Here is a 24,039-nt window from a genome sequence, read left to right as displayed (position 1 = left end):
AAGACTTGCTCCCTCATTTGCTTCAACTGTCACCTCCCCAGTAGGTTTACCAATGCAGCCTGTTTAAAATGGCAGCCTTCCACTCGCCTCCTGATTTTCCAGAGCTCAAATGGCTTTTCACACACTCTGTAATTTCCTGATTTATTCCGCTTGTTTATTTATGGTCTGTCTCCCTGACCAGGATCCAAATGCACAGGAGTTTGTTACTTGGTTTGCTTTTGGATCCCAGATGCCTAGACTTATACCTGGCCCACAGTAGATGTTCAAGAAGTCTTATCTGAGTGACTGGGAGGAGGCCTCACAATGGACTAGAGCTCCGGATAACTGCATAGCTAGGGCTTCCTATTGCCCTGGTCGACCCCTTGGGGCAATTGAAAGCTGTGTGCCAGAGGCCAGGCTAGACCAGCTCTGTACCTGTCCCCTGGCACACCTGGGAAGACTGTCTTTGAGGTGGCCTCATGGTAGTTGTGGATGAGGGTGTCTGAGTGCGCAGGAGGCTTCCCTGTGGGGCTGTGTGTGCTAGAGTTTAGAGCTCAGAGAGGGGATGTGGGGCCCCCTGCCCTTGCCAGGGGTAGGAGCCCCAAGGTCAAAACCTGAGCAGCCCCTCCCCACCTCCTCCCAGGTCACTGACACAACCTTTCATGAGAGGGGACCCATCATTTTGGGCTGCCCTGGCCCTCAGAAACTAGCCAAACAGAAGCCCCCTGCTACCCTCCAACTCCAAAATTTGGGGAGGATAAAAATTTTAATAAATACATGCCAGGTTCAAAATAGCCCTGCCCCCCAAAGCTAAAAATAGCCAAGGCTCTCCATCAGAAGCTAAAGATACCCAGGAAGTCAGGTGGGGCTTGTGTCCACTGATGAGGAATGAGACAGGCAGGTAAAGTAGTTCAGGTAGGTGAGGTGGTGCAAACAAGTGAGGGGCCCAAGGCAGAGTCTCTCAGCCATGGCAGTCTTGACTGGGGCCACATTATTCTTTGTGGGGGGCTGTCCTGTGCATCATAGGACTTCTAACAGCATCCCTGGCCCCCAACCACTAAATAGCAGTAGCACCCCACACACCCACCCCCTAATTGCAACACCTAAAAATTTCTTCAGGCATTGCCAAATGGTCAGGGTGGGGGGTCAAAATTGCTCCCCCCCCCCATCCCACATGTCCCCACCACCCTGGGTTGAGAACCACTGCTTTAAACCAGGGTTTGTAGACTTTCTGTGTGAAGAGTCAAATAATAAATATTGGAGAAGTTTGGGGACCACTTTCCACCTCTGTTGCATACTCTTCCTCGGCCTCTTCTCAGTGCTTTGAAAGTGGCAAAACCATTCTTAACTCACTGGCTGTGCCAAAACAGGTGGTGGCCGGGCCCTCGGTAGCCAACCCCTGCCATGGAGCATCCCCAGATTGCCCTTGGGAGTGGAGGTTGGGGTACCCTTGGATGGACCCTCCCCAGCAGAGGGGCAGCTCCATTCGGGGCGACTCCAGCTCAGCCTGTTCCCGTCACCTCCCTGCCCTCTCCCCGTCCTACTCTCCTGTGCGTGCTCCCCCCTATCATACTGGCTTCTTCACTGGTCCTCAAACACGCGTACCATGCCAGCACCATCTCCCGTGCTTTTCGTTTTGTGTCCCCTACCCCCCTTCACTGCCAGCATCTGGTGGCAGCAGAGAGCCTAGAGCTTTCTTACGTGCCCTCTGCTTCTGGCCCTGGCTTTTGTCACTTTTCACCTCTCCCAGAGTGGGGGCTTAGGGCCAGGCAGTGAACACCTTGGTGGGGAAATGGACCACAGAGCACCATGGTGCCACCCTTCGTGGTGGGGAACACAGAGGAGGCACTTGGCCAGCCTGCAAGTCTGGGAGCGTTTTCTGGAGGAAGGGGCTTCTCAGCGGTGGCCTGAAGGGAGAAGGAGAAGAAGAGGGAGGAGCCCATTGTGAGGCCAGAAAGAAAGTGGTGGCTCAGAGGGGAAAGGAAAGATGAAAGATGCTTCATGGCTGCACATGCAGAGAGAACGCTAAGCCTGTTCTAGGGGCCACAGAACTACGTTTTTGAGTTTGTGTTTCTATTCATCTGTGGGAATGAGAAGACCTGTGGAGGGGGCAAGCCCCACAGGACGGGGTCTGAATGTCCAGCGTCAGCTCCCTTTGGCTGCTTTGTGGGAGAGAACCACAGAGGGCAAGGAGAGGAGGCCATTGCTGCGATCAGGCCAAGGGCTGTAGTGGAGGCCTTGAGACGGTAGAGATGGGTTGGCATGGGGTTTTCAAGTCTGAGTTGACATCATTTGGTTGGTGATTGGCTGGAGGGTGGAGGGAAGGCAGGATGAGAGAAACTTCAGGTTTCTGGTTTTGCAGAGGTAAACTAGAAGGAAAGAAGAGGGTGGGAGTGGAGAGTACCCATTACTCTCAGTCTCCCCCATTTCACCCCTTTCTGCCCCCCACACAGTCTGATCTCCTCTTGCCTCAAGAATCTGTGAACACCTGAGTCAGGTCCCACCTCTCTCCACTCAGAAACGCCCTGACTCCCACCTCACCTAGAAAACAGCCCAAGTCTTTCCTGAGGCCCACAAGGCCCTGCATGGTCTGCTCTGTAACCCTTTCTTCTTCCCACTAGGTCCCTCTCACCTGGCTGAAGCTACACTCCACATCCTGCCTCAGGGCTTTTGTACAGGCTGTTCCTACCACTCGGGATCCTCTTTCCCCAGGTGCTTAGATGACTCACCTCCCTGAGACCTCTGCCAAAAATGTCACCTCCTCAATGAGGCATTCCCTGTGGATACTATCCCCCCAGTCTCTCCCCTTTGAGCTCCCCCCCCCCAAGCACTTGTGACTTGGTGAGAACTAGGCAGCCATCCACTGAATGAACACCCTGTTCTCTGGATTTGTTTCATCTTAGTTCATCAAACAAACTAACAAGTACAGGCTCCTGGCCCAGGGTTGGGATGCAACAGAGCACCAAGCAACCACGATGGGACTTTCCCCATGGAGTCCCCAGTGGGTGGGAAAGACAACTGATCAACAGCAGAGTCCAGATCTGACTAGGGGAGCAAAAGACGGAGGCCCAGTGTGCTACAAATGTGGGCATGGAGAGAGCAGTACAATCCTGGTAGGCAGGGCCTTTGGGAGGTATGGGGGCAGCCCAGCGCTGTGTGTGAGTGAGAGCAACAGAGTAGAGAAGTCAATGACAAAGTGGCAGGAGACCAGGGCCCATGACACTACGTTAAGGCACTGAGGCAATAGGGGCAGTGGAGGACTGCAGGTAGGGAGGGACATGATTGGTTTTCATTTTGCAAAGATTGTTCTGGCTACAGGGTGGAGATTGGATGGAGTGGGAGTGGCAGATAGCGGTGGAGAGCAGGGAGGAGGCTTCTGGGGTGTGGAGATATTTTGGTTAGCCCCCTGCTCCTCTGCAGTCCAATGCCACTCAGCAGCCAGAGTGACCTTTTAAAACTTGACAGGCAAACCCCACCCAGTGGTGCTGACATCTAGTGGAAGAGAGATAATAAGCAAATAAGTAAAATGCATGGCTGGTGTGTGAGGGATAAGTACAGTGGGATAAAAAAAACAACAAAAATCAAGCCAGAATGAGCTGTTGAAGTGCTGGGGCCCCCAGGGCCTCCCAGCAGCTGGTGTTTGAATAAAGGCCTGGAGGAGGCCTGATAGGAGCTGGTGGGGTGGCTGGGGAAGAGTGCACAGTTCCTGCAAAGCCCCGAGGTGAGGCTGGGCCTGGTGTTTCTCACCAGGAAAAAGGGAGCTGAGTTAGCCAGAGAGGGGACAGGGCAAAGTGGGCAGGGTCTTGCGGGCCTTGCAGGACACAGTAGGACTTGGGCTTTGGCTCTGAATGAGATGGGAGCCATGGAGGAGTCCGAGTTTTGGAGGGACAGGCCTGCACTCAGTTGCTCATGGGCGCCCTCTGGCTTCTATGGGGGGAACAGACTGGGCATTGAGAGCAGAAGCCCGGAAAGGGCCCTCCAGCCCACCTGGAGCTGCTGCAGAGGGGAAATGATGGGACTGGACCAGGGAATTGGGCAGGGGTGGGAGAAGTGAACAGATTGTAAAGGGGAGGCACAGGAAGCGCTGGGGTCAGATGTGGGAGTGAGAGGAGTTGGGTCCAGGGTAACTGTAGTTTCTGAGCACCTGGGAGGATCAGCAGCCCACTGCTGAAATGGGAGACTCTGAATGTTCGGCAAAGACACTGCCTTCCCTGAGTTCCAGCTCCCTTCATGAAGGAGGGCCATGTTCTGAGCACTCTGGACAGTTGTTCTGTCTATGCCAGGTGCATCTGTTAGTCTGGAGTAGGGGTGGGGAAATCGTCTCAGAGAGGCCAAGAGCCCTGCCCAAGGCAGTACAGCAGATTCAGACCCAGGGCCTGCCCCTTCCTCACTCTGTCATGCCTCTGGAGCTGGGCTCTGAGGCTGCTTGCCGGGTTTGGGGAGGACTCAATCTACTGAGGAAGGAACAGGAGACAGGAAATGCTGTGTGGAGGAGGCGCAGGTTAGTGAGGAGCTCAGAGCCCCACCCACTCAAACACAGAGGATTGCCAAGGCAACCACACTCTAGGGCAAGCTGGAGGTGCCCCCTCTCCTCCAGCAACCTGTTTTTCTCCTGTCACCTGCCCTGCCCCACCCCACCCCATCCCAAGGCACCCGGGGACAAAGCCTGGGTCCAACACCAGGTTGTCCACTGCACCCTCACCCCTTGACTTGAGACCAACGTGGGGATCAGGCACTCAGGTATAAACCAAAAGGCAAGTGGGAGGCAGGTGGGCCACCTACCCAACCTGATAGATACACCTGGGGCCCAGACCTCCTTAGCATGAGGGCAGTGAGGGTTCCCTTGGGTTCAGCTGTGGTCACTCAAGTCCACTGGGCCTCAGGGTGACAACAGAGGCAGGTGTAGGCTCACCTGGCCCTGATGGTGTGGAACCTGGAGGAGTGTTCAGCTCTGAGAAACCTCAGTCTCACACATGCAGCGGGGGCCTGGAAGAGGGGCTCTGCTGGCCCCCCAGTCTCCCCAGTTCCTGGTACCCAGCCTGAGAAGCCAGCCTACCTGGGTTCGAAACCACCTTATAGGTTGGTACCCTTGAAACTTCACTTTCTTCATTTATAAAATGTGGACACCAACTTTACTAAGTTCTTATGAGGATTACATGAGTTAAGTGTGCACAGTGCTTGGCAGGGGCATGGTGTCAGTTTTTGTGCCTGGCATCTCAGATAGTTCAAGCCTTGGAGATCCCAGCAGTCCCTGGCCCCCTGCAGTTTATGAAAGGTTCCCCGAAGTTGTGTGGCCCAGGGCCCTGCCCCTCTCTCTGCCTCCCACCTCCCATGTGTGCTGACCCCTGTGGGACTTTCCTAGGGCTGATGTGACAGAGTTCCCAGGAATGTATTGTCTCAAGTCCTAGAGGCCAGAAGTTCAAGGTGAAGGTATTGTCAGGGTTGGGTCCTTCTGTGGGCTCGTAAGTTAGAATCCGTCCCAGGCCTCTCCCCTGGCTTCTGGTGGCTGCCACTAGTCTTTGTTCCTTAGCTTGTGGAACCATCACCCCAATTGTGCCTCTGTCTTCACGTGCGGTTCTCCTCTTGTACATGTCTGTGTCCAAATTTCCCCATTTTGTAAGGACACCATATAAGGTTAGGGTTGAGCTTGATGGCCTCACTGTAATTTGATTTTAAATATGTCCCATTCTGAGATCCTGGGGGATAGGACTCCAACATATCTTTTTTGGGGGAGGACAAAATTCAATCTATAATGACCCCCTCTGAAGGCCTCAGGGATGGTCAGACCTGGGTCTCCCAGCTGGTGCTCACATACCCAAGCCTGGCCTTCCCACCTGGGTAGGCACCAGGTGGCAAGTGAAACACCCCAGTGTGGGTGGGCATGCAGTCAGGCCAGGAAGGGAGGGAATGGGAGCCACAGTGCCCAGCTCCTGAGCTGGGGCTGGTTCTATGTTGGCTGGGTCTTCATGGGGGAACTCCTCCAGGGAGCCAGCCTCAGGGAGCAGGCCCCAAGGAGCAGTAGGCAGCCCTTGGGGAACGCTTTCTGTGCCCCTGAGGCATTGGTGCCTAGCCAGTATGAGCCAGGCTTGGCCCTGGTCACAGGGCAGATGCCCCATGTCCAGCGGCCCTCACCATCATCCTTAGTCACTCACTTTGGTTCATTTGGTGAATATTTGTTTGAGGACCTGCTGCATGTCTAGGTCCCAGGAGCTGGTCTCAAGAGACTCCATTCTCCTGAGGGTACAAGAGAAATCCACGAGTGGACAGGTAAAGTCACATGGCAGAGATGTGATTTGTGTTGGCAGTGGTGATGATTGCTACAATGGACATTTTGCACTCACTGCGTGCCAGGCACAGTCCTAAGTGTTTCCATGAATATGAATTTATCTTGCCCTGGCTGGCTGGCTCAGTGGATAGAGTGTCAACCCAGCATGTAGACATCCCGGGTTCAATTCCCTGGGCAGGGCACACATGAGAAGCGACCATCTGCTTCTTCTCTCCTCTCTCTCCCCCTTCTCTCTCTCTTCCCTCTCTCAGCCAGTGGCTCGGTTGGTCTGAGTGTCAGCCTCAGGCGCTGAGGATAACTTGGTTGATTCAGGCATCAGCCCCAGACGGTTTGCCAGGTGGATCCCAGTTGGGGTGCATGTGGGAGTCTATCTCCTCTCCTCTCACTTAAAAAAATAAAGAAAAATGAACAAAAAACAATGAATATATCTTATCACACAGCCTCTGAGCTATCCCCATTTTACCAAGAGGAAAGCAGGGACACAGGAGGTTGCAGGGTGACGGGGGCTGGCTGCGAGGTGCTATGACACAGGGTGGCAGGGGCCTGTCTGCACTGCTGAAGGGTGCACATCTGAGCTGAAATCTAAGGAGAAATGCAGAACTGGGGACGCAGGCCAAGGCCTTGTGGTGGGAACAGGGTAGCTGGGGCGGGGGGAGAAGGGACAGGAGTCAGAGCGTGTGTGGGCTCAGGGGCCATGGAATGGGAGCTGTTGTAGGGTTTAAACTGGGGAGCAATCTGTCCAGGTTGTCTTTGAAAAGACCTTCTGTGAAAACAACCCAGTGTCCATCTTTGGGTGAATGGTTATACAAAATATGGTTCATCCATACAGTGGAATATTAATCATAAAGCACTGATGCAGCTACAATGTAGGTGAACCTCAAAAACATGATGTGGAGGCCCTGGCTGGTTGGCTCAGCGGTAGAGCGTCGGCCTGGCGTGCGGGGGACCTGGGTTCGATTCCCGGCCAGGGCACACACCCATTTGCTTCTCCACCCCCCCTCCTTCCTCTCTGTCTCTCTCTACCCCTCCCGCAGCCAAGGCTCCATTGGAGCAGAAGATGGCCCGGGCGCTGGGGATGGCTCCTTGGCCTCTGCCCCAGGCACTAGAGTGGCTCTGGTCTCGGCAGAGCGACACCCTGGAGGGGCAGAGCATTGCCCCCTGGTGGGCAGAGCATTGCCCCTGGTGGGCGTGCCGGGTGGATCCCGGTTCGGGTGCATGCGGGAGTCTGTCTGACTGTCTCTCCCCGTTTCCAGCTTCAGAAAAATACAAAAAAAAAAAACAGAAGAAAAAAAAAAACATGATGTGGAGTGAGAGAAGACAGACAGAAAAGGCATGTATACGATCCCATTGATGTGAAATGTCCAGAACTGGCAAATCTGTAGAGACAGGAAGTAGGATAGTAGTTGCCAGGGGTGGGGAGTGGGAGGGCGGTTTTGCTTTTAATAGGGATAGAGTTTCTGTTTGGGCTGTTGAAAAGTTTTGGAAACAGATCATGGTGGTGGTGGCAGAGCATTGAGAATATAATAAATGCCACTGGATTGTATGGTTAAAATGACTAATTTTATGTTATATACATATTTAACTGTAAGGTTTTTGAAAGACCCTTCTGGCTGTTGGGGCAGCCTGAAGCCTGACTGTTGGAGTAAGAGAGGCCAGAATGCAGTAGGAAAGAGAATGCAGGGCCCTGGACAGCTCAGCTGGATGGAGTGTTGTTCTGATGTGCCAGGGTTGTGGGTTTGATCCCCAGTCAGGGCACATATAATGAACAACAAAGGAATGCATAAATAAGTGGGATAACAAATTGATGTTTCTCTCTCTAAAAATCAATTAAAAATTTTTAAAGAAAGAGGTCAAGGCCTTCTGGGGTAGACAGCCCAGGTCTGAAGTGTGGCTGCGAAGGATAGATGGTCACTGAAATGTCCCGGAGGTACAGACCCAGGACCTGCTCCTGGCAGTGGATGGGGGGGGGGGGGGGAGACAGAGGAGCCAAAGGATTTTGACTCCTGAGGCTTTGGCCCAAGGACCTGGGAGGGTGGGACCATGGACTGATACGGGGCTTCATTTTGGTCTTGGCAGGCAGAAGGTATGTTGGAGACTCCGTGGAGGTGTGAACGGTGAGTTGGGAGGCAGGGCTGGCATTCAAATGTGGCAGTCATCACGGTATAAATGGTGGCTAAAGCCATAAGACTGGTAGGGATCCCTGAGAGGGAAGTAGGGACAGGGAAGAGGCCTGGGGACTCCAACTGGATTCCCAGGGTCCTGGAGTGCAGCCTAGGAGGAGGGAGAGGAGCCACCCCCCAGAGGGATGCTCCTTGTACCCTGGCTCAGGTGCTGTGAACAGCACCCTCTGATAGGGCCCAGCTGGCCTGTTGTGTATGTAGACTGTTGTCCTTACCAGAACCCTGCAGATCCAGACTACTGAGGGAACTGGGGTGGAGGAGGGAAAAGGACCTGTTCAAGGTCATAGCACATAAATGGTGGAGTCGTGATCTAGACCCAATGGGTTAGCTGCCCTCACAGCCTCTCATCCCAGCTTCCCCAGCATTACCCAGCTGCTGACCAGTTTAACTGCCTCAGGGACAGCCAGGGAAGGGAGTGTCCATCAGCCTGGGGTCAGTGCCTCCCCTGATCCTGACCCTGGCTGGAGGACAAACTTGGGGAGACATGTGGTGGTGAGGAATGCCCTTCCTTTAATGCAAAGTTGTAAAATGCTGTGAAACGACCTGAAAGTGCCGCAGGCCATGTCTGGTCAGGGTTGTGGGGGAGACCTAGTTTGGGGCCATAGAGGGCGCTTTCCTGCCGTGGGGTGGGGAAGTGGCAGAGAGCTGCTGCAAGGATGAAAGGATGAGGCATGGGGATGCCGTGCTGCCCTGTGGGTGACTGTCCCCTCCATGAGAGAGGAGACTGGCCGGAATGGTGAAAAGCGGCAGCAGGTGTGCGGCATCCTGGGAGAGTGTTCCAGGCAGAGGGAGCAGCCCAGGCCAAGGTTGGGGGTAGGGGGTAGAAGGAGGCTGGAGCATTTCGGGAATGGAAGGGATGGAGAACCTGGTCGCTCCAGATCAGCAGCAGCCTGTGGGCCCTGGTGAGGAATGGAGACCCCCAGGGAGAGCAGAGGGATCTGCAGCATTAAAGGGTCCTTTAGCCCTGAGTGGAGGGAGGCGTGGAAGCAGGGAAGTCAGGAGGAGGAGGCCAGGACAGTGTCCAGGTGCAGCAGGGTGGTGGCAGGGGGGACCAGAAATGGACAGATTGGGGGGGGGGAGATCCTTTGGAAGCAGAACCCACAGGACTTGCTCACAGAGCTTATGAAGAGGAGGGAAGAGGCGAGGAGTTGAGGCAGATTCCTAGGTTGAGGTCTGAGATTTATTTAACAAGTACTCACTGCTGTGTGCCAGGCCTATTCTAGAAGGTGGAGATGGGGCCGAGAGCGAAACAACCCGATGATCCCTGCCTGTGCAGGGGCCACTCCATACATGAGATCGTTACATTTGAACAAAGGCCTACAGGAGGAGCAGGAGCAGAGGGAGTGACCATGTGGATAACTGACAGGCAGAAGATAAATGCAGAGGAAGCGAGGCCGTGCAGTAGGGCCTGGTGTGGTGGAGGAACAGCGGACAGGACGGGTGGCGGAAGCAGAGCCGGGTCAGCGAGCTAACAGCCCGGGCCCGTAACAAACAGGCTTTCGTTTTGGGAGGGGAAACAGTAGCTGGGGCTCTGTTGAGAGATTCCAGACTGGAAATAAGCGATTTGGAAAGTATTGGGTGGTTGATGGTGTTGAAACCATGGGGCAGGCTGGGCTGACAGCAGGAGAGTACAGAGTGGGGTTTGATACACTCGAGGGCTGGTTAAAACACGGGTGCTGGCTCCCACGGAGAATGCATTTCTAGCAGGTTCCTGGCCAGGCTGGTGCTGCTGGGCCTGGGCCACACGTGGCGAACTGGGTGTAGATGCAGCAAAAAACCGAGAGTGGAAATCTGGACATGCAGCCTGAAGAGCACCTGCGGGAAACCAAGGCAGCGAGAAGTGGGGAGGAGTGACCGGGAGGGGGGAGCCGAAGGGCCAGACCTAGCGCTGCTGGAACAGCCCCTGTCCTGGGGAGGACCGCAGGGGAGGGCACACAGCACCCCCTACCTCACCCACCTGAAGGGGCTGCACTCTCCTGCTCGCCTGTCTCCAGCTTACTCCCAAGGCCTCCTGGAAAAGAAAGATGGGACTCAGTTGTCCCTAGTCCCTGATCTGTGGCGCCAGCCAGCTAGATTCTAATTAGCTGCCAGAGTGAGAGACAGGAAGTAGGGGGCTGGGGCAGGGCCTGAGTTTCTACCGGTGATCTGGAGGGGAGAGCTACAAGCTGGACCAGGATGTCTGGTCCTTACCCTGGATGCCCTGCTGGGTGAGGAGGCCAGACTGAAGGACCAATGGACAGGGTTGGGATTTCAGAATGGAGAAGAGGCTCCCAAAGGGTCCTTTTCCCCAAGATGTAGGGTCTGAGGCCTGCCTAGTGACATCAGTTGCTCCTGTTACTAGAGGGTGCTGTCAGACCATGGGAAGTACTTCTGAGGTGCCAAAACAGGTAGGCCTGTGTGCTGGGGTGGGTGTGGGAATACAGTATGAGCCAGAGGCCCTGGAGGGAGCAGCCTCTGGCCAAAGGGTGTGGTTTCTGTCAGTGGAGATGCTGGACATGGTCTGGCCTCTCTCAGGCCTAAAGGACAGATGCCCTTGGCCACTAGCAAGAGGGAGTGGCCCAAAAGTCCTTTCTTGGGCCTGCTATGGATGGCCCCTACCTTACCCTCTCTGTCCTTCACAGGCTGGTGGGCCAGGCAGTGATGCCCACCTGGTGATGCGGGGCAAGGACCTCTGCATAAGCCACTGAGAGCCCCCAAAACGCCCCCGGCCGTTGCCATGGCCCGCCTGGCCGCTGTGCTGTGGAGTCTCTGCATCACTGCTGTCCTGGTCACCTCGGCCACCCAAGGTAGGTGCTGCTGGGGCCATGCCTCCAAACCTCAACTGGGAGGGTGGGTAGAACAGTAGATTACCTCTGGACCACTTATTAGAGCCCCCACCCCACCCACATCTCAGAGGTACCAGACCAGGAGACTTGGTGGCTGCATGCCCCAGTAACACTGAGGGGGGTCCCCGGTCCCTCATCCCCAACACTCAGGGATCCCAGAGTCTGAGATACAGGCTGTGCCCCCCGGGAGACAGGACAGGCCTTCCTGGTGAGCTGAGGCTTGAGTGTGTGTCCGTGCGCATGTGTGTGCGTGATTACATCTCCCAGCTCTCATTGGGAAGAGGCTTAATTAAAGCATGCCTGTTGACATTTATTTAAAAACAACTAATTACCCAGCTCAGCCCTATGCCGGCCCCAGGATCCTGTGCATGCCACAATTAGTGCCCTGAGCCTGCCCACCCACCCTCACCAGTTACTCAATTATGGTCCCCATAATAGGCAAGGCAAGGAGGGAGGCAGAGAAAAGGGGCCTGCTGGCCTTGCCCCTCACCCTGGGGCATGCCCCCAGCCCACCCCTCCCAGCCCTGTCTGAAGGGCACTGGCAGTGGACACTGCCCCATCATATAACCCCACCTTCAGAAAGCCATGAGAGGGGAGGGGGCATTATTGAACCATGCCCCAGGGCTTTGACACTACTCTGGCTAGCTGGCACCCTCTGATTCCTCAGTGCCTGCATTCTTTGCCCAACCGGGTCCTGTCCCATAGCCCCAGCTGGGCCGGGAGGGGCTGCTTCCACCCCCCACCCCTTACCCCAGACCCATCTGAGCTAGCCCTCCACCCCTGGCCTGCCTCCCAGACACAAGAAGGGCTAAAATTAGCTGTGGAAGCAGATGGTGCTAGAGGAACACATGCAAAACTTTCCCCCAAGCAGGACAGCTCACCCCAGAAAACCCCGGGGGCCTGGCTGCCATTCTCCATGGGTCTCCAGCCACAGGGGAGGGTCCAGATCTCAGAACACGGGCCTGCTTCACTCTGCTGCCATCATGCACTGGTACCTTCTTCTCATCTACCAATGGCAGCTGCCTCCACGTTGGAGCCTCCAGGCTACTGTGCGTCCCCACTTTCCTCTGGCCCCCAGCAAGGCCTGGCTTGGACTAGTGTTTGAGAAGGTGGCTGCCTCAGCAGGCTAGGACCCTGCCAAGGCCACTCCATCATGCAGAGACTAACTGCCTTAATCACCTTAGTAATAACAGTAATTAGCACTCTGTAGTCTCACTGTGTCCTGCTGCATCCACCGCATCCCTCCCTCATCCTGGTCACATCCTGATTCTGTGACATGGGAGCTATCAGCCCCTTAGGGAAGGGAACAGGCACAGAGGCAGTGAGTGACTGGACAGAGCTACCATCCAGGAAGTGGCCAAGCTGGATTTAAACCAATCAGTCCCTCTCTGTCCCCACAAAATATGTGATGGGGACTGACCCGCGCCGTTGGGGCCCAGGGAGAGCTGGGCCTGTGCAGTGTGCTCTTTCCTTTTCACACAACCCTGGGGGGGAGGGTTTCCCAGGTGACAATGAGGAGGCCCCTTCCTTGGGCACCCTTACCCTTAATGGTGCCATGCTTAGCACTTCCTTCACAAACATTCCTATTACATGAATCCAGACAGTACTGCCCTGGCTCTGGGTGCCCATTTCTCAGATCGGGAGACTGAGGCCTAGGGAAGTTACAGGGGTGACTGTCCAAAAGAGTGTGCATCAGAATTTCTGGTGGATGTGTAGATCCAAAGGCTCCTGGCTTCATCTAAAGATCTTGATTCAGCCGACCTGGGGGAGGGTGGCCGTAATTGGCATTCTGAACCAGCTGCCACGTGACTGGTGCTGCTGATCCCTGGGCCACACCTGGCCTGTCAGCCGGGAAGTGGCAAAGCCAGGCACTGTGTTTTTTTCCAGAATATGAGTGTACCCACCCCCATGCCTTCTACTTCTTGTGTGGAATGGTGTGGATTTAGAGAGGCATCCCAGAGCACCCTTGCTTCTGACACTAATTGCAATTTGGGGGTTCCTTGGACCATCCTCAGGTTTGACAGTTTCACAGGACTCGAAATGCCATTAAACTTACAGTTGTAGTCTATTACAGTGAACTGATACAGATTAAAACCATCCAAGAGAAGAGGTGTGTGGAGATTGGCAATTGTCCTGTCCCAGTAGAGCCCAAGCTCTACGTTGATCAGGCATCCATCCCCTGTTCGACTTCCCCATGTAGGGGGACACTCTTGCTTATCAGCAGGGCTGGTGGTCTCTTTGAGACTACTTTTGAGGCAACTGTGAGGAATTCTACTTATTGGTACTGAGACCAGTTGCCACCAGAGGAAAGACATGACCGACACACAAGTTAGTTGCAAGAATCACACGGCCAGTTTACTACTCACAAATCCTATGGTGTGCTTGGGTACAGCTTAATGGGGCCCTGTCGGCGTGCTCCTCTCAGCTGTCCTTGGTCCGAGTGGTGGAGACAGTCCACGTTCAATGTTGGAGTTTGGACAACTACCTGCAGCTGGGGCCCCTCGACTTTAGTACTTTTTTCTGGCCAAAGCCTTCTAATAGGTGTTAATCTAGTGAATTATCACATCAAGCCACTTTTTGGGAGTTCCTAGCAGGGAGCCCTTTTTTATGTTAATTTACAGAATTGTCATATCAAACCACTTTTAGGGAGTTCCTAGGGAAGCTCCTTTTTTATGTTAATCTACAGAGTTGTCACATCAAACCACTTTTTATCTATATATAACTTCACACACTCACTGGGCCCTGTGCAAAAGGCCTAGTCTGCCTATCATATCTGTACACACTAGATTAGTTCCCACCCAGAGGGTGTAGCCTTATCCACTTGCCTTAATGGCTTTTAATAGCATTATATCCTAATTTATTTCTATATATCCTCTATATTTTCTATATATTTAATTACTATGACATATTACTGTAACATGTCCCTTCTCGGTGGAGTCGTGGACAGTGTTAACTCTCCTGACAGTGCCGAGTGACAACATACATGGGTACTGCCAACCTGGGAGCTCCCCTAGCCTTGGTATCGTCCACCATCTTTACTGGGGCTCAGTCGTGACTGACGACCACCCACATGGCTGACCTTGATCTTCAGTCCCTCCAGAGGTCAACTGATACTTCATGACACAAAGCTCCCACCCAAAACCACATTGTTAATGCACTAGCGTGCTAGGGCTGCTGTGAACAAGTACCAGAGACTGGGGGGCTTAAACAACAGAAGTTTAATTCCCACAGTGCTAGAGGCTGGAAGGCCAAGATCAAGGCGTTGGCAAGGTTGGCTCCTTCTCAGGGCCACAGGGGAGGGTTCCTTCTAGGCCTCTATCCTTGGCTTGTAGATGGCATCTCCTCCCTCTGACTCCGCATGGTCTTCCCTCTGGTATGTCTCTTGGTCCAGATTTCTTCTTTTTATATTGGATTGGAGTCCATCTTAATGGCCTCCTTTTAACTTGAGTATCTCTGTAAAGGCCATATCTCTAAATTTGGTTACATTCTGAGGTCCTAGGGTTAAGACCTCAGCTCAGGAATTTGGAAGGTGAGGACACAATTCAATCCATAACTATTAGCACATATTATCTGGCATGGCCCAAGGCCCCCAGGTAAACACACTCTATCAATCAGAACATTCCAAGGGCTTAGAGGGCCCCACCCAGCTCCTGAGGCAAATGTCAAACTCTCTTTGAGCAAGTTAATGACCTTCCTATACATTGGGCCCCCTGAGAAACCCATTTTACAAATGAATAAGCTGAGGTTCATATAGCCTCTGTCCCCCATACAGCCAGGTTGGAAGTGGGACCTCCCCTGAGGGGTCTTGGCTCCCTTCCCTGTGCCCTGAGTGTGATGCCCTCCCCTACCCCCCACAGGCCTGAGCCGGGCTGGGCTCCCATTTGGCCTGATGCGCCGGGAGCTGGCGTGTGAAGGCTACCCCATCGAGCTACGGTGTCCAGGTAGTGATGTCATCATGGTGGAAAACGCCAACTACGGACGCACGGATGACAAGATCTGTGACGCTGACCCATTCCAGATGGAGAATGTGCAGTGCTACCTGCCAGATGCCTTCAAGATCATGTCGCAGAGGTGAGGGCGCCCCTGGGCTCTCAGAGGAGGGTGGTGCTTGTTCATGGATTCCCTGAATGGTGTGCCTATACGCCATGCACCCGTTGGACAGTGCACCCTGTGCACCTTCTGTCTTAGTTGTATGCATCCCATACACATTTCTTGGGCACCTTCTAGGTACCAGGTGCCATGCAAACAACATAGAGACGCCCATCCCCCACCCAGCCCATCTGCCCAGCAGTCTGTACCCACACACACACACACACATTCACATGTGAGCCTGATGCCTGCAGAGGCTCACACTGGGGTTATGGGAGATGGCGGGGCTTGCAGTGTGAAAGCAATGGCAGGACAGGGTGCGGGTATCGTGGGAGCTGAAGGAGGGCCCAGAGTCTGGTCAGGCTTCCCTGTGGAGGTGGCAGCTCTGAGTACAGATGACAGAAGTGCATGTGAGTGTGAGAGAATGTGAGTGCTTGAGTGTGCAAGACTGTTTCTCTGCATGTGTCTGAGTTTGAGTGAGTGTGGGGGTATGCCAGAAGAGGCACTGCTGCAGAAGCCTCTCCCACACCCACTGCCAGTCCACTTAAAACTGGTCACTGTTGCCTTCAAATTATACTGATCTGACCACTGTTTCCACCAAGTCCGCATCCAACCCCTGCCTCCCCCTCTCACCTTCCCCATACCCCTGGAACCTTCTGCCCCTCTCCTTTCCCCCTCTCCTTGCTCCCTCTTGTCTGCCACAGTCTGTTCCCTTCACAGCAGCCAGATGGCATCTGTAAGCACCTGAATTTGGGCACATCTCTGTTCTGCTTAGAACCCTGCCTGGCTCCCACCTCACTCAGAACGAAAGCCTAAGTCCTCCCTTGGCCTGCAAGGCCCTGCATGCTCCTCCCTTTCCTCTCCCAGCCCCCACTTCCTCCGTGCTACCCCTCTCACTTGGTTCTAGACACCCGCCCACCCCTAACACACAGCAGGTACCTTCCCCTCAGGGCCTCCCTGGGCGTTTGCATTGGTGGTTCCCCTAGCCTGGAACACTTCCCCAGTGGCCGCATGGCTCCTCCCTCCCCTCGCTAGGGATTTTTCACCTAACTGCCCTGTCTGACCACGTCTCTAAAATCAGCTTCCCACTCCCCCGCCCCTCCTCTGCTTTGTTTCTCTGCTGGCCCTGACTTCCATCCACACTTCTATCAAATATTTTGCCTCTTTATGCTGTTTACTTCATGTCTTCCCTCCCTGGGCCGTGAGCCCGACGGGGGTGGGGAGCTTTGTCTGTCAGTGCTGTGCCCGCAGCAGGCACTGCGTTTTTACACATACCTACGAGAATGCAGGATTCACTCCGGTACCCGGGGCATAGAACTGGAAAAGGGGAGCGTGGGTTAGCTCTGCAGCTCCTTGAATGCCAGGAGAGGATTCTAGACTATATCACTGGTGGGGTCCTTGAGTGCCTGCAGAGAGTTTGGGGCGCAGAACAGGCATGGTCAGGTGGCTCAGCCTGGTTGCCAGCCACCTCATCCCCTCCCTCCCACCCTTATTGTCTCCAACGTCCATCCCTTTCCGATAATCTCGCCCCCAAACCTTTCCAGTCACCCCTGCGTGGGTGCTGACAGTCCAGCCTTCCCGGTGGTGCTCGCTTAGGCTGTGCCCCTTCTTGAGAATCCCTTTGCTCCTCCCTCCTGCTTCTCCGAATTCTCCTTCCGTTCATCCAGCACACAGGCTTGGCTCTGGGCTCTGCGGTGTCTCCCCAGCACCAAGCACAGTGTCTGGCTCCATTCCAGTGCTCATGGCTTCTCAGTTCCAGAGGCGGGGACGCTGAGCCATGTGATCACCAGGGCTGAGGGAGAGTTATCAGGCTGCTGCTCCACTATCTTGAAACCTTGAGGTACTCTGTACCAGTGAGGTTACAGCTCACTGCTCTGACAGAGATGCCCCAGAATCAATACAGTGATCAAGCTGAGACCATAAGCACCCACCTCTCTGTCTTGGGCTTCTGTGCAGCCACTGCACGCACTTCCAGCTGCAGGGGGCATTGGGACACAGGCTCCCCTGCCTTCCAGCTTTCTCTTTTCCTCTCGATATTGAGGTGAAATTCACATGACATAAAATTTACTATTTTAGAGTGAACAGTTTAGTGGCATTTAGTATGTTTTACAAGTTGTGCAGCCACCATCCCTGCCTAGTTCCCGAACATTTCGTCCCCCCCCAGTGGAAACCCTGTACCCGTTCGCAGTCACTTGCCATTGCTCCCTCTTCTTGGCAACCACCAATCTACTCTTTGTCTCTGGATTTGCCTGTTCTGGACACTTCATGTAAATAGAATCACGAAATGTGTTATTTTGTGTCTGGCTTCTCTTGCAGCATGTTTTCGAAGTTCATCCATTGTTGTGGCACATGTCACTGCTTCATTCCTTCTTCTGGCTGAGGAGTATTCCGTTGTGTGGATAGACCAGGTTTTATTTATCTGTTCATCCACTGATGGACATTTGGGTTATTCCCACCTTTTGGCGATTGTGTGAATGGCTGCTGTGAATGTTCACTTGCAAGTAGCTGTTTAAGCAGTTGCTTTTAGTTCTTTTGGGAGTATAACAAAAGATAGAGTTTCTGGGCTTAACCTTCTGAGGCCAGTGTTTTTTTAAATTATTTTTTTATTTTCTAGATTTTTTTTTTTTAAGTGAGAGGAGGGGAGATAGTGAGACAGACTCCCACATGTGCCCTGACCAGGATCCACCTGGCAACCCCCGTCGTGGGCCAACGCTCAAACCAATTGAGTCACTCACTGGTTATGAGAGGGGAACAGAGAGAGAAGGGGGAAAGGGAGGGGAAGAGAAGTAGATGGTCATTTCTGCTGTGTGCCCTGACCAGGAATCAAACCCGTGAAGTCTGTACAGTGGGCTGATGCTCTGTCCACTGAGCCAACCAGCCAGGGCCAGTGTTCCTTTTTTTTTTTTTTTTTTTTTTTACAGACATAGAGTCAGAGAGAGGGATAGATAGGGACAGACAGACAGGAACAGAGAGATGAGAAGCATCAATCATTAGTTTTTCATTGCAACACCCCTTAGTTGTTCATTGATTGCTTTCTCATATGTGCCTTGACTGTGGGCCTTCAGCAGACCGAGTGACCCCTTGCTCAAGCCAGCAACCTTGGGTCCAAGCTAGTGAGCTTTGCTCAAACCAGATGAGCCTGCGCTCAAGCTGGCGACTTTGGGGTCTCGAACCTGGGTCCTCGGCATCCCAGTCCAACGCTCTATCCACTGAGCCACCACCTGGTCAGGCACCAGTGTTCTATTTTTAAAGAAGGAATTTGAGGTGGGTGGGTATGAGCAGATCGTCATTGGTTCAGGGCGGAATTAAAGAGAGAAGACACAGGAGCCCCTCTGCCCCATACTGTCAGGAAGTCCCTCCAAACCACTTCCTGCATACCCACAGTCAGATCACCTTCCCACTGGCTGGGACCTGGGCTGCTGCGGGAAATGGAGGTCCTGACTTTGGAGACAGACAGCATAGGAGAAACATCTTCTAGCTGTTGTTAAGTGGGCCTCACTTGACATATTAGTCAGACCCTGAGAAGCAAGCAGACACTCATAGTGCTCCATGGGGAATCCAGAATGGCTTCACCACGAGGTGGGGACTTTGCTTGTCCTGGTGGCAGGTCCTCACAGCAGCACTGTCCAAAGAGATAGACACAGATGGACCCTGTGTTAACAGAATGTTTGCAGAGATACCCCCTCCCATGTGTGGCTTCACATGTCTTACTCTTCCATGAACAAAAGGGGCTTTACAGTCAACTTAGGGAAAAATACCAAGGATGTGCTAGCACTCGTGACACAGAGATAGGATGGAAGTGATGAAGGGTGGCTGGGGAGGCAGTGTATTGGGCAGTGCTCCAGTCCCCACCCAGAGCTCAATGCCATGCTGGGTGGAGAGGAGAAGCCTGTCTAGTGGAAGAGACGGAGCAGGCAAGAAGCGGAAAGCAATGTCCATGAAAGGTGCCTGGCCTTGGTCTTCATGGTTCCTTCCCAATTTGGGGTATTCATTCCACTCCTTACACTGGAGCCCCATCCCCAGTTCTAGACCTGTCTTTTCCCAGCTCCTTGTCTTTCCTCCATAGGTGTAACAACCGCACCCAGTGCGTGGTGGTTGCCGGGTCTGACGCCTTTCCTGACCCCTGTCCCGGGACCTACAAGTACCTGGAGGTGCAGTACGACTGTGTCCCCTACAGTGAGTCTTCTTGTTCCTCATGCGGACATGGGCCCTTCCCCCATCCAGAGTGAGTGAGGAGGAGACACCTTGACCTGTGACACACACACAGAGTTGGGGCTAGGTACCTGGGGACAGCTGGGCCTGTTCCCTCCCTTGCACATTCTCTTCTCCTAGAGACCCTTGTCTACACTCTGCTGCCTCAGCTCCCCTCTCCCCACAGCCGTCACTGAGGACTTTGTCCCTTTCCACAGGGCACCATCTCCAACTCTCCTTACCCTGGCCCGCTCTGCCTGCTTCCTTACGGGCCCCTGCCTGTTTCCACACTTCAAGGCCACACTGCCACACTCTGCTTGGCACACTGACATCTTTCCCTTGACCCTGTGCCCTATAATCCCTCTACCTCCTTATTCTCTCATCCCTTCTGTTCCTGACCCTCCTTCCCTTACACACATGTCCTTCCCTCTCACTCACTTCCTTTCCTTTCTGAACTCCCTCTCCTTTCTCTTGTCCTCCTCACACCTCACAGACGCCCACTCCTGCCCCTTCCCAGCCCTGGAAGCTGGACTCGATGCTCATAGAGAGAGGCAGATCACCTGCTGAGGCCTGGTGGCAGATTCTGTGTGAAGGGCTGGGGGCATCTTCTACACATTCCTATCTCCTGGTTTGTTTGTCCATTATCATAATTGTACTTCCTGTTTACAAAGATAGTGCCCCCATGTTGGACTGAAAGTGGCCCCCAGGAAGCCTGAGGAAGGTTCTCTGGGGAGCCAGAGGCCTGGCTTTCTTGCATCTGGCCAAGGGGAACAGACAAAGACAGGGTCTCTCCTCCTCAGCATCCCACCCTTAACATCATCCTTCTTTCCTGCCCTCAGAATTCCCGTTGCTCCCCTCTCCTTCCCCAAACCCCAGCTTCTTATGGCCAGCCAGGAGGTAGAGCCTCCCCCTGGCTGAGGTGGGAGGAGGCAGGGCCACCAGAGTGTGAGTGTGGGGGTGGGGGCAGGGGAACAGGAAGCCCAATGACTCCCCCTCCTCTCCCCTCCCACTCCAGCCTTCTCCCCCAACCTTTGATTTCTCCTCACAGGTGATGATCTACATTGAGGAAAACAGGACCGTTTGTTTATGTGCTTCCATAAATTTCTTCTTTTACTCCTCACCCTTTCCTTTTAGCGATCGAGGCCTCCAGCCACTGCCTGAGGGGGATGTCCATCTGATCCTTGAAGCCTTCCCACAGCACTGGGGACACTGCCCACCCACAGGGCTGGGGCAGCAGGGAAGGAGGGCAGGAGGTGGGGAGCTTAGCACAATGGGGAAATCAGACTGGGTTCAAAGCTCTGCCAGGCTCTTGAATTTTCTGGCTCTGAAACTTGAGCAAATGACTTAATTTCTCTGGGCTGCTGTAGGGGAGGCAAAAATCAAGATTGTATGTGCCAAGCAGCTGGCCCAGGGCCAGCATCAGAGCCTGCTTCCAGTGGCAGAGGCGACCTCCTCACCCCCCAGCGCCCAGACCCAAGCCTGGCTCAGGATGTGCTCAGTAATGGTCCAACTGCCCTTTAAAGCAGGCTGACCCAGTATGTTCACCTGTGATGGGGGAAGCACCCAGACACCTTCCCTGGGATGCTGCCAGGAATAGAGAGAATAGGAATGAAGTTCTTCATGTATCCTGAGCCATAGTTGTGGATAAAGTGCTGCCCACTTTTGCCAGCCATATGGCCTCAACCGTGTTGCTTGACTTCACTTCAGTGAGCCTCAGTTTCCCCATCTATAGACAGGGTTCTCAAAAGACTGCCCAGGATGTGCCTAGTGTGGTCCCTGGCGCATAGTGAGCACTGGGCACTTGGTAGTCATTATTTTTGCTGTAACTACCAATTCTTGTTATTGCTACTGGTGATCAAAAATAAAACTAACAACACATGATGAACCCAGTTTCTCCTGAGACAGATGGGATAAAGGGCAGGGGAAAAAAATCCCTTGGTCCAAATGGAGTCCAAAGTGGATGCCACACAGGTAAAGAAGCAGGGAAAAAGTTTAGAGCTTGGAGAAGAAAGAGACCTCCTGGAGCCAGCCCCCAGGGTGGGCAGGAGCAGGACGCATAGAGACCAGAGGCAGGCAGGTCAGTCCAGGGGGTGGGAGGCTCCTGGGCTGATGGGAGAGAGCTAGCCTGAGCTCTGGGGGAGACAGGACACACACATATACAGACACACACGGTGCTTGTGTGGGGGACGCACGGGGGCCATGTTGTCCTAGACAGGCAGACCTGTTAGCTCCTGGTCCCAGAGGAGCCCCTTCCAGGTTCCAGGAGGGTTAAAGCTAGGCTACAGAACCAGGAGGCCAGGCACTCACTTGTCCCCCAAACATTCGCTGAGCACTTCTTGTATTCCAGGCCCTGGATAAGGCACTGGGAAGGCAGCCAAACCCTGCCCCTGTGGAACTCCCTGCTTCTACCTCCAAAGAGGGAGTAGGAGAGCCAGACCCTGCTCAGAGGTTCCTGAGGGGCCAGGGGCGCAGAGCCTGGAGGCTTCAGAGGCTGGATGATCCCAGTGCTGGTGCAGGCCTGTCGGGTGGGTGTAAGGGCTGCCATGGGGAGGGGGCAGTGGGTGTGTGGGATCCCCCCCACACACACATTGGACAGGCCCAACTAATGCTGGATTTGCCTTGCAGCTGTGCACAGTCTAACCACGCCCCCTTCCTCCCCCAGGTACCGCCAGCCCACCAGGCAGTGGGTGGTGTGGAGCTCCTGGCTCCGGGGGCCCCCAGGGGGGTTGCTGGGCAGAGAAACTGAGTTTCAGGGGAGCGTGTCTGTGCCACCTGCTGTCCTGCCCCATCTGTGACATCTCCCCACCCAACCTCTTCCCTCTCTGCCTCTGTCTACCCACCCCAGCTCTCTGAGGTCCAGGGGCTCTGCCTGTCTGCCTCTCGGTCATGTGTCCAACTCTGCTGCCCTTCCTTTCTCTGTGTTGTTTTTTTTTCTGGGTTGTGAGGGCTTGGAAGAACCCAGCTGGACTTAGGTGGGGCCAGCACAGCCTGGGAAGGAATTCAGCCTGATCTCTCAGCTCTGGGCACCCCGGTCCCACCCCGGGAGGCACTGAATTCCCTCCCCTGGGCCCCTGGTTTTGGCAGGAGGGTAGCAGGCAGGGCGGGAGCGGATCAGAGTGCCCTCCACTCCCTCCCTGGTGCCCCCTAACCAGAGCCCGCCTCCCAGCTGGGACTCCCCCATCCCACAAGGGTACCCACTCACATCTGAAGGCATGGTCCACCTGCCTGCCTGTATCCCCCTCATCCCATGTCTCTCTTGGTTCTGTCCTCCTGCGTGTTTTCCCCTCCCTGTGACTGTCTTCCCCCACAACCTCTTGCCCCAACCCTACCCCAGAGGAAGGGACTTGGGGGGTGGGGGCTGAGTTGATGCTACATTTGGGGTTGGGGAACCAGGAGTGAGGAAAGGAAGGAAAAGGGGGCATGTTGCCAAAAAAGAAACGAAAGCAATTTAATCTCTTTTTTTTTCTCTTTTTTTCTTGCACATTTTTTTTTTCAATTTGTTTTCTCTCTCTCTTCCGATGCTTAAAGTAGAAGTGGAGCAGAAAGGTAAACGCACTGTTACCAATGCTAACCCCTAACTCACACTTTGTTTTACCTGTACCATACTTATGTGACCCACCCTCCCCTCTTGGCCCCTTCTTCTCCCCCCAAACTGGGACCAGTCTCTAGCCCCCACCCCAGGTGTCCTCCCAGTGGGGCCAGCCCTGGTCCAGCCATTGGGCGACACCACTCTCCAGACACCCGAGGAAGCTCCTCTCTGAGTACACGGACAGGACCTTCTGTCTCTCTCTCTCTGCCTCTTTCTGTCTCTCACTGTCCCTCCTTCCTAGTCCCTAGCCCTTGCTAGAGGGACCTGGCCTTCTCTCATATTTCTTTTGCCTCCTTCAGGAGAAGTTTGTAAGCATCCTGGGCGGGTGGGGACCCCCTTCCCTGGCTCCCGACTGGGGGCGGGGTAGGGGGTTACCGGGTGAGCCGTCTCTCCTCTCTTCTTCCTGCCCCAACTTTGGTAACTTCTATCCAGTTGGGGGAGGCGGGATGGAGGGGACACCTTTGTTTTCCTTTTGGAGAGCAGATTCGTCCTACCCCTCAGGCTCCTGGTGGTTTAAGTTCCTTCTGGTTTGGCATTTCCAAGGCCCAGAGCTGTTTTGGAGCACAGAGCACCAGTTTCCCCACCCTAATCCCAACCTCGGCCAGCTGGGGCTCACTCCTAGGGAAGGGTATAAACTGTCCCCAGCCCTGGGAGGGCAGCCTGTCAAATTGGGGTGGGGGGACACAAGGGTGGGGGTGGGCCTTGTGGTGGGGGGAGCGCGGGGTGGGAGAGCATTATTCTCTGGTTCTGAAACACTTGCGAAGCTGCAGTCAGGGTTTCTTTTGGGCTGTTAGAGGACCAGGGAAAGGGGGCGGGGACAGTATAGGCTAGGTCTGGGGACTTCCAGGAGCACCGTAATTTCTTGCTGGGTTTAACCTTCAGCTGGGGAGTGGGAGAACT

The 24,039-nt window shown here is 54.3% G+C and overlaps 1 protein-coding gene across 4 annotated transcripts in view; it reads left to right on the top strand.

Moving 5' to 3' along the window:
* The window catches only part of ADGRL1 (adhesion G protein-coupled receptor L1), a 45,637-nt gene that overhangs the window by 4,568 nt on the left and 17,030 nt on the right, over nucleotides 1-24,039 (top strand). For all 4 annotated transcript variants that reach the window (XM_066272047.1, XM_066272050.1, XM_066272046.1 and 1 more), the window contains exons 2-4: nucleotides 11,067-11,231; nucleotides 15,128-15,341; nucleotides 19,426-19,535. In XM_066272047.1, coding sequence (XP_066128144.1) covers nucleotides 11,162-11,231; nucleotides 15,128-15,341; nucleotides 19,426-19,535 — 394 coding nt within the window. In that variant the 5' untranslated portion in view covers nucleotides 11,067-11,161. The remainder of the gene's footprint in view (nucleotides 1-11,066; nucleotides 11,232-15,127; nucleotides 15,342-19,425; nucleotides 19,536-24,039) is intronic.

The sequence above is a fragment of the Saccopteryx bilineata genome, chromosome 1 (genome assembly GCF_036850765.1).
Source record: "Saccopteryx bilineata isolate mSacBil1 chromosome 1, mSacBil1_pri_phased_curated, whole genome shotgun sequence".
Taxonomy (NCBI): domain Eukaryota; kingdom Metazoa; phylum Chordata; class Mammalia; order Chiroptera; family Emballonuridae; genus Saccopteryx; species Saccopteryx bilineata.
This window is presented reverse-complemented; position numbering and strand designations above follow the sequence as displayed.